At 54.1% G+C, this 13,067-nt stretch overlaps 5 protein-coding genes across 5 annotated transcripts; 3 read left to right on the top strand and 2 right to left on the bottom strand.

The window, feature by feature from the left end:
• Nucleotides 1-156: 156 nt before the first annotated feature.
• PHYSODRAFT_505477 (hypothetical protein) lies at nucleotides 157-570 on the top strand (the record flags this gene model as incomplete). Its single annotated transcript, XM_009531445.1, has 1 exon — nucleotides 157-570. One exon carries the CDS (start codon nucleotides 157-159, stop codon nucleotides 568-570), a length of 414 nt encoding a protein of 137 aa, XP_009529740.1.
• A 26-nt stretch (nucleotides 571-596) lies between these two features.
• PHYSODRAFT_316099 (hypothetical protein) lies at nucleotides 597-2,618 on the bottom strand (the record flags this gene model as incomplete). The annotated part of the gene is made up of 8 exons (XM_009531444.1): nucleotides 597-987; nucleotides 1,090-1,093; nucleotides 1,202-1,541; nucleotides 1,619-1,823; nucleotides 1,887-1,985; nucleotides 2,060-2,172; nucleotides 2,236-2,365; nucleotides 2,431-2,618. 8 exons carry the CDS (start codon nucleotides 2,616-2,618, stop codon nucleotides 597-599), a joined length of 1,470 nt encoding a protein of 489 aa, XP_009529739.1.
• Nucleotides 2,619-2,851: 233 nt separating this feature from the next.
• Nucleotides 2,852-3,690, top strand: PHYSODRAFT_286413 (hypothetical protein). Its single transcript, XM_009531443.1, has 2 exons — nucleotides 2,852-3,323; nucleotides 3,406-3,690. The coding sequence occupies exons 1-2, from the start codon at nucleotides 2,928-2,930 to the stop codon at nucleotides 3,562-3,564; spliced, it is 555 nt and encodes a 184-aa protein (XP_009529738.1). The 5' UTR covers nucleotides 2,852-2,927; the 3' UTR covers nucleotides 3,565-3,690.
• A 715-nt stretch (nucleotides 3,691-4,405) lies between these two features.
• On the top strand, nucleotides 4,406-8,177 carry PHYSODRAFT_316101 (hypothetical protein; the record flags this gene model as incomplete). The annotated part of the gene is made up of 6 exons (XM_009531442.1): nucleotides 4,406-4,913; nucleotides 5,006-5,156; nucleotides 5,249-5,359; nucleotides 5,548-5,962; nucleotides 6,036-8,009; nucleotides 8,040-8,177. The coding sequence occupies 6 exons, from the start codon at nucleotides 4,406-4,408 to the stop codon at nucleotides 8,175-8,177; spliced, it is 3,297 nt and encodes a 1,098-aa protein (XP_009529737.1).
• A 1,409-nt stretch (nucleotides 8,178-9,586) lies between these two features.
• Nucleotides 9,587-10,293, bottom strand: PHYSODRAFT_263025 (hypothetical protein; the record flags this gene model as incomplete). The annotated part of the gene is given in 5 exon segments (XM_009531441.1): nucleotides 9,587-9,635; nucleotides 9,655-9,842; nucleotides 9,862-9,973; nucleotides 10,199-10,233; nucleotides 10,276-10,293. 5 exon segments carry the CDS (start codon nucleotides 10,291-10,293, stop codon nucleotides 9,587-9,589), a joined length of 402 nt encoding a protein of 133 aa, XP_009529736.1.
• Between the last annotated feature and the right edge of the window lie 2,774 nt (nucleotides 10,294-13,067).

Genomic DNA, 13,067 nt, shown 5'->3' with positions numbered 1-13,067 from the left:
GTTGAATCTTCAGTCGTTGCTGCTCCTGCTCCATCTACAGTCGAAGCCCCAGTAGCGCAAACCGCCGCTAAATCCGACGAATTACCAGCCAAGCCTGCCGAAAACACTGTCGATGCCAATGTATCAACTGCAGTGACCACTGGACCGGACGCGCCTATGGACGACGGAGACGACGAGGCAATGCTTTTGCGTGCTGGCATACCGCCGGCAGCCACGCCTCTAGCCGATGACGACGAGACGCAACAACGCATCGAGCGGTTCCTGCGCGTCCAGCGAGAACGCGGCCAGGACTTCCAGACGACGCTGCAGGACAAGAAGGAGGTGCGCAACCCGTACATCCTGGAAAAGGTGGTCGAGTATTTCGGCATCGACGAGCTGCAGTCCAATTTCCCCCCGGATGTATTTGATCCGCATGGTCTTCCGTTGCACGAATTCGCCGATGCATTGGCTCTCGAGCAGAAAAAGCGGGCGGATGCTCGAGCACAGCGCCAACTGCAGCAGCAACGGAATGGTGCGGACCCGCGCCAGCTGCAATTCGTATCAGGTAACCCATCGAGTAACGGAGGTTAAAGGGGTTAAATGTTGTAGTAAGAAAGTTACACAGCTACGACGACAGTCGACTTAGTTCGCTGTTTCTCCTCTGGTTTGCCTTCAATTCGACCGTGGCCCTTGCCAAGGCCTTTGCTGCGCCCATGGACGATCGCATCTTGCAACTTGTCCAGCGTTTCCTGGCGAGAGGACAAGTCTTGTTCTAGCCGATTGATATTGTCATGGGCGGAGTTCAATTTCGCGTCCATTCGCGCAAGCTGCTCGTCCGCCGCTTTCTTTGCGCCACCCCACTTGGCTGTTTTGCCTCGATCGCGAGCGAACAGGTACCGCTGAGTCTCCAGGTCCGCAAGTGCTTGACGACAGCGTAATAGTTCACGTTTCAGTTGCTCACAAGCTGCAAGTTCCTTTCGAGTATCCACCTTCTGTTGTTCGGCGTTACTGCAGTGCACACACGGTAATGGCAAGGTGTGAGAACGACATCGGGGAATCAGTGTGGTCGTATCAATCGTGTGAAGATCCAACGGATGTGCGTAGCGACACCGCCCTAATTTCTGGATATTTGTGCAAATCCCACGCCGGCCGAACGAAGGACAAATGACGCGCTCTGATGTAGCTGTGGCTGCAATATCCGAAGCTGCATTCCCAGACTCACCGATACTGCTTACACGTTTGTTTCCATTTTCTGGGTACGAAGCTCGTGCTTGGTCAATCTTGGCGTACAGCTTTTCCAGCGGCAAGTGCGAACATGGCGGTAGTAGTGTGCACTTGGGGCAGCGGCGAAGAGGCTCACTCATCCGCAGAATTGAAAGCGGGAAAGGTGACAGCCCCGGAGGACCAGCTGTGCTGGATGTCGGCTGACTCACTTTGACCACGTTCGCTTCACTTATAAGATATTGCTTGAGGAAGATTTCATGCATCTTCTCTAGGCATGGCATCAACTTGAAAGAGCAGAGCTTGGCAAGTTCTTCAAGCCCTTCTCGAGTATAACCAATCTAGAGAGGCAAATTTGAACACGCGAATGAGACATGGTTCAATCAACGCGGTAAACGCGCAATAAACACTTTCGCACCCGCTCTTGCTGGCAAATCAGCAACAACTTTGTTCTCACGAGGTTCGCAGACAGACTGTGGAGATGCACTTTCATTGCCTGGGCTTTGATCTGCTCCGCGAGCTTGTTTGCATCAGGACGCACGAGCAAAATCACAAAAACTCGCTTGGCGTTTGCGTCAGCGAGCAGCGGCACGAAGAAGTGCTGCTGTACGCTCGGGGTCACGCTGCAACCAAGAAATTGTTAGCTTTATCAAGCCAGATCATGAATAGATACTCACTAACAGTACCTTTCGAAGTGCTCGATTGTTAGGTATGACGGTGCACCGGTCTTTGAAGCGTCCAGCCTCTTCACAGCGTCTTCTAACTTGCTTAGTAGCGATTTTTCCCTAAAAGACCACGGCACGAGTTGTTAGCTCAGATGCTCACAGCGCACACAGCATGTTCGGGGAAAGAGCATTACGCTATTCCGCTAGCATTAAGAGTTGCAAACCGGCAAGGCACGTCAGTTGTCAAGGACAGCAGCGTCCTCCGGAGGATGCCCGCAAATGTGGACTTGCCCATGCTACTCCCGCCCTGGTCAGTGTCAATCGTCAATATGACAAGCAGTACACACTTTTCAGTCGCAAGACAACCTACGCTGATGATAAAGTTGGTGAACCCGTTAACAGCGTCAGCTTGGATGTTGCTAGTGACCGCACGAAGGCAAGCAGTTGCCGCGGGGTTGCCAAGAAATCGCTCAATGTCATCCGGAACGAGTCTCTTCTTCCTGCAGTGCAATTGCGACCGCTGTTACGTCATTGCGTCTACCAAGACCTCGTAGCTGTCGAATACCATTCTGGGGCTGAGTCATGCGGCAGTGCCGGGCAGCGAGGCTTCGGCGGCGGTGGGTACGCGTGATACAGCGCATCGAGCTCGATCCAGAACCCAAAGGAGATCCGCCAGTCCTGCTTTGGGGGCTGCGCTCGCTGGGTGGCCGGCCTGGAGCTGCTGCTGGCGGTGGGTGCCCGCCCCGACTTCATCTCTCTGTGTGTGGTCCTGCTGGAAGATCGCGAGCTCTGCAGCGTCACGTAGGCGCGTCGATGTTCTGAAGTTTCCTTTCGCCTTCCTTGAGGTTGAAGTCGCAACCACTCCGGTGCTTCAGAAACCCCTCTAACTTGCATTCATACAAACGTCTATATATAAATCGAAACGGTGCGAATTGAGGGGGAAACGTATCCTTATTTTTACCGCCCAGGATCAGATCGTGAAGGACTCCAGCCCCACGTCAAGAAGTCAGAAGCTCTGCTGTCTCCGCTCACACCTCCATTCACCTCGTGCCTGCTATCAACATGACCCTCATCCCCGCCTCCCGCCTGCTGACCAAGCGCGCCGGCGCCTTCGCGCTGTCCGCCTCGAGCCGCAGTGTGTACACCAAGGGGCTCGCGAAGGACATGATGGAGAAGTCGTGCTACAACGGCGTGAACTTCATCATCCCCGAGAAGGCCACCGTGTTCGAGGCGATCACGCGCATGGCCGGCATCAACCTGGGCTGCCTCGCCGTCAGCGGCGAGGGCGGCAAGTTCGTGGGCGTGGTCACGGAGCGCGACTACCTGAAGAAGGTGGAGCTCCAGGGGCTCACCGCGAAGAACACCCTCGTGGGCCAGATTATGACGCACCGAGCCCGGCTCATTGTCGCCGGGGAGAGCGAAACCCCGAACCAGCTCATGTCGAAGATGCTCTCGAGCGTACGTGCAACGAGAACCCACCGGGATGCCAGCAGTGTTCTTCTTCTAACGATGGATTTTCTGTTTGCTTGTGTGTGTGCAGGACGTCCGCCACCTGCCCGTCATTAACGGCGACGGCGACTTGACCGGCATGCTTTCTATCAAGGACCTCGTGCGCGAGATCAACCGCGAGCACGACGCCGACATGGACACGCTCAGCAACTTCGCACTGGGCCACGGTGGCCACTTTGTGCTGGACTAAGCCCGCTCCCAAATCCCGTCGATGTGTTCTTCTATCTACACGCAGCGACCTCAGAGCGCTCTGGACTCTGGTTGATTCGATCAGAGCAAGCTGGATGAAGCGTGAAGTCTGCTGCACGCAGTCGCACGGCTCGCACCGAACTGAAATTCGACCAGTGTGGCAGCGCTGCATGTCGTCTCGCGAGTAGACTCACTGCTACTAGTTCTTAGCCTTGTAAGTGAATCAAGCGCTGTTGACCAACGTGTTATCTGCTGCCATGTTGTGCACAATGCTGAGCAGGTACTATTATAGCTCCCCCATCGCAGCGCGCTGTTCGAGCCGACCACAGTACGACGACCGGGCTCTATGGCGTGAAAGGCTGTCACAGAGCCACCCGTTCGGCCGGCACGCGAGTTGCAGTCGCCGCACTGACTCAGCGTCCACACTGTCTGCACTGCACGTCACCCAGCAGCAACGTCGAAGCCGTACTCGATTTGCTCCGGACGTGAGGCGCGCTCTCGTCGCGCGCCGGGTCTCACGCCACCGCGACTACCAACTCGAGGCTATCCGCTGTCAGCAGCCGCCTCGATAACGAACACGGGCGTCGGTCGCGTCCGGCGAGAAAGGAAGCTCGGAGCGGCCCCTTGCGCCGGACGCCGTGGATGTATCCATCTCGGCTTGTTCCGACTCTCTTCAACGTCCTGGCCAATCAGCGCGCGCGACGCCGGTGCTCCCACTCTCCGTACCGATAGAGGGCTGTCCACGCCGGCGGGCCAGAATGGCACTCGGCCGGCAAGACCTCGACGCTCACCGTCATTACGCGCCACGGCCAGGCCCCGGAACCCCCGCGCCCCTCGCTGGCATGAGCGGCGCCACCCTCGACGCGGGCCTCGGCGCGGCGCTCTCGGATGCGGAGGAGGCGCGGCTGCAGCTGGCCGGCTACTTGTCCTGCGCGCTGTCGGTGGCCGGCACGCTGTACGTGCTCGCGCACTTCGGCTGCGGCAAGCCGCGGCGCCAGGACGCGGCCGCGCAGGCGCAGCTGCCGCAGCAGTACCGACGCCGCGGCCCGCGCGCGCGCATGGACTTCATGGACAAGCTCGTGCTCGTGCTGGCGCTCTTCGACCTGGTCACGGTGGCCGCGCGCGCGGTGGGGCGCAGCGTCATTCACGACCGCGCGCTGTGTCGAACCCAGGCCGCCGTGATCCAAGCTGCCAATCTGGCCAGCTGCAGCTGGATCTGCTGCATGGCCTACAACCTCTACCGGTGGATCGCCGGAGGCGAGTCGGACGCCACGCGACAAAGAAGATTTCCACTTTTCCTGGCCGTTGCAGTGGTGCCCGGCGCGGGTTTTGTTGTCTTCCACTTAATGAGTAGGGACACAGGGAGATTGTTATTTGTGGGGGTATAGTGGAAGGTGCTGACGTGAGGCGGTTGTGCGTGTTGTTTGTGCTGTTGGTTGCAGCGAACAAGTATGGCGACGCGACGTTCTACTGCTGGTTGGACGAGATCCGCTACATGTTCCTCAACTTCTACCTCTTCTATCTGCTCATGATCGTCTTCAACTTCGTCCTGCTGGCGCTCATCCACTTCAACATGAAGCAGCGCGTCGCTCGGTACGAATGCGATGGTCTTGAGTATCCAAGTATTGCTCTGACTTGTTGTGTGTGGACGGCGTGCCTGTTACTGTTATTTTCTATCGTTGCAGGCACGATACCGTGGAGGCAGACACCTCTTCCATGCTGATTCGGCGTAAACTCCTGCTCTACATTGTCGTGTTCATCGTCCACCGCACACCAATGATGATTTATCGCAGTAAGTCTGCAGCCTGCTATTGAAGGGCGTCGAAAGAAACGACGTTGACGTGGCGTTCTCTTTGTGGAAATTGTTTTGCAAAGTTTTCGAGGCTGGGGGCCTCGAGAGTGTGAACGTCGGTCTCGCTATGCAGGTGATACAAGACCTCAACGGATTCTCCAACTCGATCGTGTACGGTGGAATCTGCCGCAGAAGAACGAAAGACGCGCCGTTGCCCCGTGATTGCGAGGCCGAAAGCGTATCTTCGCCGACTGAGAGTATTCCAGGTGGATACGTTGTCAAGAAGCGAACTACAGGGACGAATGACGACAATGAGGCGGTGGTGTGCGCGTCTGCGAGGATCGGAACAGCATTGACCCCGTCGGGCCGCAAAGTATCCTACGAGTCGGACAGTGGGGACTCAAATCCCAGTAGGAACACCCATTCTCGCAAGGCTTTCGGGATCCACGATGAACACAGCTACACGTACCGGAGTTGGCAGCAGCGTTTACAGAAGCGGTTTACGTTGCATCATGCACCACCGCCACCGCCAGTGGAGCCAAAGAAGATTGCAATCTTCGCGTCCACCTTCAACATGGGCGAAAAGGACGTTCATGAACATGAGCTGGTAAATATGCTGAGGTTGAAGAGGTATTTTCGCAAGAACGCTGGCATCTAACGCTTTCGTATGTATGTCATAGCACGACTGGATTCCATTAGGACAGGATGTCTACGTTATTGGTGTGCAAGAGTGCATGGATCTCGCAGACTTACAGATCAAGATCTTGCGCCACCTCGTCTCGGGATCTACCAGCAAATACGTGCACTACTCCCGCGAAATTGGCAAACGAGCTACAGCGCTGGGCTATCACGGCTACATTGCACTCTGTATTTTTGTACGAGCCACCGCGGTAGCATCGGGTCGCTTTCGTATGCCGCACAGACAGAGCAGCAACAAAAATGCTCAGGAAGTCTTTCGTGGGAAGTCCCTGTTGCTTTTCGGCCGTGCGTCGAACAAAGGCGCAGTGGGCATGTCGTTCCGGTTCGATGATACGTCTTTCGCGTTCGTGACGTGTCATTTGGCGTCCGACTCGTCCAGCTTGAAGCGTGCCAAACGAAAGAAGAGTTCGAACTCCGTTTTAAAAGGCGGCAATGGCGATTCCTCCGGCGACCTCAGCTTACTTAATCACGGTGGAAGCGTTGCACGGAGCAGCGGTGGAGATAGTGGAGGTAACAAAGCCTCAGTGTCCGAAGAAGCGACGATGGAGGCGCATCAGCCTCCGTCCAAAGTACAGCGGCGCAACCAAGATGCTATGGAGATCCTTCAGCAATTGTACCTTGACGAAGAGGATTACGGATTCGGGTTCTCCCAGCTACACCACCACAGCTTTATCCTCGGCGACTTCAACTACCGAATGACACGCAAGGGTGCAACACCGATAGAGATGCTCGAGCTACTCGTGAATGCTGGAACAGAACAGCATCATACACCGGAGGACATTTACACAATGTGTCTATCATCGCCGTGCTCGCCAGCTATGCTTCAAACGTCGAGGAGCGAGCAATCTCCTCAAACGGGCGAGGGCGACTTTCGACAGTGCGTAACTCCCAAAGTGCAGAGCCCGACACCGATTGTGACAGCACGAAGGAGCCACCGGTACGTCAGAGCGCGCACTGGAACGGCAGCAAGCAACAGCGGCAGTAGTTCGGCGCCGTTCTTACTTCGGACACTGGTCGAGGAGCACGACGAGCTCTACCAGTTGTGTCGCTCGCAACAGATTTTCCACGGCTTCCAGGAGAACGAGATCAATTTCTTCCCGACATTTCGCCGTATCCGAGGGAAGGCACTGCGCGAACCACTCGATGCAGACACGTTTCAGCAGAATTATTCTCTCGTCGCAACCCACGGCGGCTATCGAGTACCGTCCTACACGGACCGCGTCTTCTACAGTTCGCTAGCTGGCATGCAGGATTCCCTCCGGTGCCTCTCGTATGATTCATGCGAGGCTGTAACCTCGTCGGACCACAAACCAGTGTCAGCGTGCTTCGAGGTGGCGCTACTCGCATCGCAGAAGACGTCCTCTGCGTCCCTCTTGGCGGAAGATGCCTTGTGGAACGCCAACTCGACAGACGCCAACCCCATGATCCTCCGCGCAGAGGGATCGTTTGCCGCTTCCAGAATGAAAGACGTTCCAGGCGCGTGCGAGCTCCGCCTTCGTATCGAGTTCCGCTCTATCCACTGGATCGACGCCGTGGACTCGGCGCTCTTTGATCGAGCTGAGCACGTGCAGTTCGGTTTCCTCTTCCCACTTCCCTGCGAAGATGTCTTCGCGCCACAGCGAAAGCTGCATGAGGTGGCGGAACACTTGACGTTTGGTGGAAGCGAGAGCACCAATACTGGCGGCATGGGCTTTGCATCCACCATCACCCCCACTTCCAACTTCCACACTTTGAAGTGGCATGAGTTCGTCAATGGTGGGCTACGGTACCATACGCTAGCGGGGGGCATGGGGCGCAAGCACGTGGCCGTAATGCTGCGCTCGCTGAGTCGGGGGCGTTCCATGTCCAAGACTTCTTCGGCGTCGCGGTTGCTTGGGGGTAGCTGCTCCCCTTCGCCACACACCAGCGTAACCTCCATCGCATCAACGTGCTCACCGACACCGCACGGCAGCTCTGTGGGCTCCTCCTCGTCATTCTCGTCGGAGATGCATTTCGGCCACGGTACGTTCTGCGCCGAGGGCATGGCCAAGAAGCGCGAAGTGTGCGTGCCATTGACCCTGGGCGGAAGACTGCTGGGCCGCCTCCAATTACGGGTGTCGCTGCAAATGCGCCAGAAGAAATGACACTGGTGTCCTCGGCTGGATATGAACAGCCGAAGCACCTTCACGTTGTGTGCCCCTGTACAAATAAGTTAGTAGAACTGAAGTATTACCGTGTTGTGAGAATGCGTAGTGATGTAGTAAGCCGCAAAACATACCCGTCATGTTTCGTTAAGTGGTCACCACTAAACAAAAGTGGACACCGATCTGCTGTATGAACGAACGATCATGTCGGCTGTGTAAAATGGTCCTTGTGGTGACGGTAGCATTAAACATTCCGAACCTCCATCAATCCGTATTGTTGACGCATCAAACGCTTGGGTAAACAAAACCGTCATGATCATTCTTCAGCCACGATACTTCGGCGCGCGGTGCACGCAGGTCTCTTAGCCAGAAATCGTTGAATACGTCCTGCAAGCGGTCCTAAATTTGCAGGACATTTTGTCTGGTGCAGGACCAATTTTCTGGCTGCATTCATTTCTCCCGATAGGCCGTTGGTGTAGTGTCATACCAGTTAGATGCTAATGAATAAGAAGATCTCTACATGTAGTTGTGAGTGGTTGTGACTATGAAGGAATCCTGGAAAGTCTCTGCGGAGCTTTCTGAGATTGGATTGCGGCCACCGTTGGTCCTCCTTCGCTTACAAGGTAAGCCGCAGTAGTCACTGAGTACCGAAAGGGGGTTTTCGCCTGCGGGCTTCCCCGATGCAACACAACTGGACTCGCTCACTTTTGGTTTTTCCAACTCAGTGACAAGTGGCCTTCCTACGTGCTTCGTCCAGACTACACAGCCCGACTCTGGTGCTGGTGAGAGGAGTGAGTCTCTCGTCGTTGTCCCCTCAGTAGATGCGCAGAACGGACAGCTCCTGCTCCGGCATGCCTGCGTGTTGCAACTGCAGTGAGCTGCCGTGCTCGTCGCTGCTCCGCGCGCAGGAAGAGATGAAAATGAATTCGGCTTGTGTCGATTAGCCATGGGTTAAATGAAAAGTTTCATTCTCCAGAAATTGTAGGACATGACACTCTGTATTCCTAGAAATGCAGGACTTCGTGTCCGGTATTTTGCAAAGACAAATAATCAACTCATAAACAGGGATTTAGTATAGAGTCAGTAAAAGTGCCAGTTGACATATTTCCTGCCCGCGTCAGTATTCAAAAATCCATATTACTCCCCCCTCAATCGATCGATTGGGACCAGCTAGCGAGAAAAGTTAGCGAGATCAAGAGCAATACCGGTCGCGAGCAGTGTACCAAAACTCCTACGGCGGCTTCATTGTCTGAGTCATCGCCAACAAGGCCCATCTCGGGGCCCCTGCGTTCGCAGCGAGGCTAGGGAGCGTTGGTGTATCAACACCTGTGGACCACCGCAAAGCACCCGGGATTTACGCCCCTATTTATTAACCTCAGTACAACAAGCAGCAGCTCGTTCTCGTCCTGCTACTCGCCCTCGCCGTTCTGCGGCTTGTTCTCGACCCCCAGCTCGTTCTCGTCCGAGCTGCTTGTTATCGCCCGACATCTCATCCTCGTCCGGCAGCTCGTTCTCGTCCGACAGCCTGGCATCGTCCGTCAGCACCTCATCATCCTGCTGCAGCTCGTCGTCGTCCTTCTGCAGCTCGTCATCGTCCGACATCTCGTCCTCATGCGTGAACTCGTTCTCGCCCGACAGCTCGTCCCCACCCGGCAGCTCGTTCGTCTAACAACTCGTCATCGACCAACAGCAACTCGTCGTCGTTCACCAGGGCGTCAACGTCCGTCAGTTCGTCTTCGCTGGACAGCACGTCGCGCGCTGCTGCAATGGCTGCTGGCGCCCCCACTTGCTCTCGTCTGGGTAAATATCCGCTAGACCTAGCCCGAAGATCCTTCGTGTGCGGTTGTCCGCATCGTTGCCACTTGGGGTTGTCGTTGCCGCTTGGGATCTATAACCACCGCCGCGTTCAGCACTCCAGCGTCCACATTGCTCACCGTCTGGCATGACCACACCGCTACCTGTTACAAAATTAATGATGTACGCTATCTGATGACCATAGTTGAGGACAGAGCAAAGCGTACCGGACTGTGGCGTGCCCGTCAAAGCGTTGAGGACGCTGTTAAAACGTTCATTGCATGCGCTGACAGCATCAACGTACCGCAACACATAGCGACATTGCGGGGTATGACAGCTAAGCTGGGCTGCTGCCATCGCAAACGGCGTAAGCAGAGCAGTTACTGATTGGCCGGTTTGTTCTTCCTTCTTCGCTCCCATTGGCAAATATCTACTCATTATCAAGTCCTGCCAATGTCCTGTAAAATCGGTCTAACAATCATTTATCCCAGGATATCCCAAGAAAAACACACCTAATAAATTACAGTTTAAATTACTTGAAATCGCAGGTTGCGCGAAGATGGACGCGTCGCCGACAGGGTCAACATTCACGTGGGCGATTCATAAAGACTAGAGGTATACGATCATCGCGATCATCGCGAAAGGGTTAAAGATTTTCCATTATGCATGGGCTCTAGGGTTCGTTACTTTGTAGACTTATATATAATATTTTCGGACAATCAGACCCTTTAAATTACGAAGGCTGTGTTTTTAACGCGACGGTGGTGCTTGGTTGCCGCACTTCGACCAACTCTACGATCTACTGCGCTTGGCCCCACGCCCCAGGTCTCCTCAACCTCCAGTGTCCCAGACCCCAGTACCGCCCTCCTCTGTCGTATACCGACAAGCGTACAAGACGCATTCTTGGCGCGGGATCTTCAAGAAAAGTCTAGGGGGTTGCTGTGGCCGTACTTGATCTCGACAGTGGCATAATTCCACGCATGGATGGTTATCGCACTAGGATGCAGCGACTGGATGATCGAGAGAGGAGAATGTCAAGAACAAGCTGAACTAGCTGCAGAGCGGACTCGGCTTCAACGTCAGAGCAACGAGTATGAGAGTCGACGTCGCGAACTGGACAGCCGCGAGGCAAACCTTGTCGCGTGGCAACGACGGCTTGCAGAACGAGAGGTATCTCTGAGATCGAGCAGAGGGATATCGTCTCAATCGGCCTCCACTCTGGAATAGTGCACACGGCAAAGATGCATGACCAGCTATTCGTGTGCTTGCATGTAGCAAGGCTGCACCGAGAACACGTACGTGAAGACTTCCATTGATCTTTGTACGGACAAGGGGGTATTTGCATGTGACGATTATCTAGATTTCAACTCAAATCACGATGACTTCGATTGCGCACCATAAGCTTATAAAGCGAAGCGCGCAGGTCCATTTTGCGATCTCGTGCGCTAAGCCATAGCCCAAGGGCGCTGCCCAAGCGTTGCAAATGATGACCAAGCTGCAGTACGTGTTTGTCGTCGTCACCAGCTTTGTATTAGACACCTTTTGCTCACGTATTTTACGGATTCTGATGCCTCCCTGAGTTTTGTAAATTGTAAAGTTGCCAACGACACTTTTTGCCCACATATATTCAATTAGGTACGAATATCAATCTTCGACAGGGAATCGAGGCCAGCAGCGTGGTTAAGTACCACGCGAGCTTTCCAGCTCTAGTTGATGGCCCCTGGCGCTAGAATCAAGCGTTTACACTGTAGCTGGAGTCGTCCGAGGTGGCGAGAGGAAGTCGGGTTGGTGCTGATCTCGTCCTGAGTATTCCGAGCGTTTTCCCGCAAAACCTCAACAACATAAAAGTAAAAACCTTCAGTATTGACACCGGGGAGCCTCGAACTACGTGTACATCGGACAGATGAAGAAACTCTCGTGGATGCTCCAGCGTTGACACTCGGTCCAGGACCAGCTCCATCTACCCGGAATGGGTCTTTCGTCACGCGTTCTAAGAAGGTGAGGGTCTTGAACCCCATCGTCTATGCACAAGCTCCGCCTTACAGCAAACACTAGCGTTTCCGCCTTGTTTGCGATTGATTTCAGCTAAGCTTAACGTGTTCGTAGAGTCAGACGATTTTCATCCGTTCATCATGCAGCCACTCGGAAATGTAAAAGCTGACTGGCACGAGGACCAAATCTGTTCTCCTTGAAAAATATTTTTTCTAGCTAATACGCCTTACGGCGTACTTGAAAGATCGATTTGACAACCGGTACCGCGTGCAGTTTCCTTGAAGGGCTTTTGGTGTGAACGTAGACTTATACTGGGATAGGAAGAAACGTTAGTGCTGCTATCGTGGTACAGGCAAGTCAAACGATGACCCCTCTTGACATCTAACTGGTATATTTTCTTGAAACCGGTATGGCCCCAGTGATGCGGTTTATATGCGTGGGCATGTCCAACCGGTGTGCAACCGACGACACTGGTATAATTCAGTACGTATATTCGAGCAGTGAACGAATTGAAGTAAAGAGAACGATTGAGGCGGACTGTAGTAGCACTAGAAATAAACATTAGCATTTTCAAGTATAAAACTTCTTATACCAAAATCCTCCTATAGTAGCCTTCGCGGAGCCCTAGTACTACTTAGAGCAGCAAACAACGGACGCGTTGGCAATATATACATATCGTTGGTGTATTGTCAAAACCTCGAACATATTTGCAGAGTACACTACTCTGCAGCATGTACGTCATGCGTGTGTACTACTCATGCAAGATTCACAAGCGGGTCAGCTTTATCGCGCTTGACGAACAGCTCATCCAGCACAAAATCACGTTCTGCACCAAGTGCGTTAAGGGATGCTATTAAATGGGATACCCAGAAGCCTGTTCAGAGCCAAGCTGTTGGTTATGAGGCCTACAACGAGTTTTTGATCGTCTTGCGGTCAGATATGGAACTATATAATAACTGTGTGGCAGTAGAAAAATATGTTTAGACCAACTGACCGGGAAGATCTTGCCTTTAACGACGGCTGCAACACGTCAAATTTCATCTTCTATGATCAAGGACAAGTGAGCATAATACTCCTCGTTCGGCTTCACCTCGATACAAGCAC

Source organism: Phytophthora sojae (assembly GCF_000149755.1).
Source record: "Phytophthora sojae unplaced genomic scaffold PHYSOscaffold_5, whole genome shotgun sequence".
NCBI classification, from domain to species: Eukaryota; Oomycota; class Peronosporomycetes; order Peronosporales; family Peronosporaceae; genus Phytophthora; species Phytophthora sojae.
This window is presented reverse-complemented; position numbering and strand designations above follow the sequence as displayed.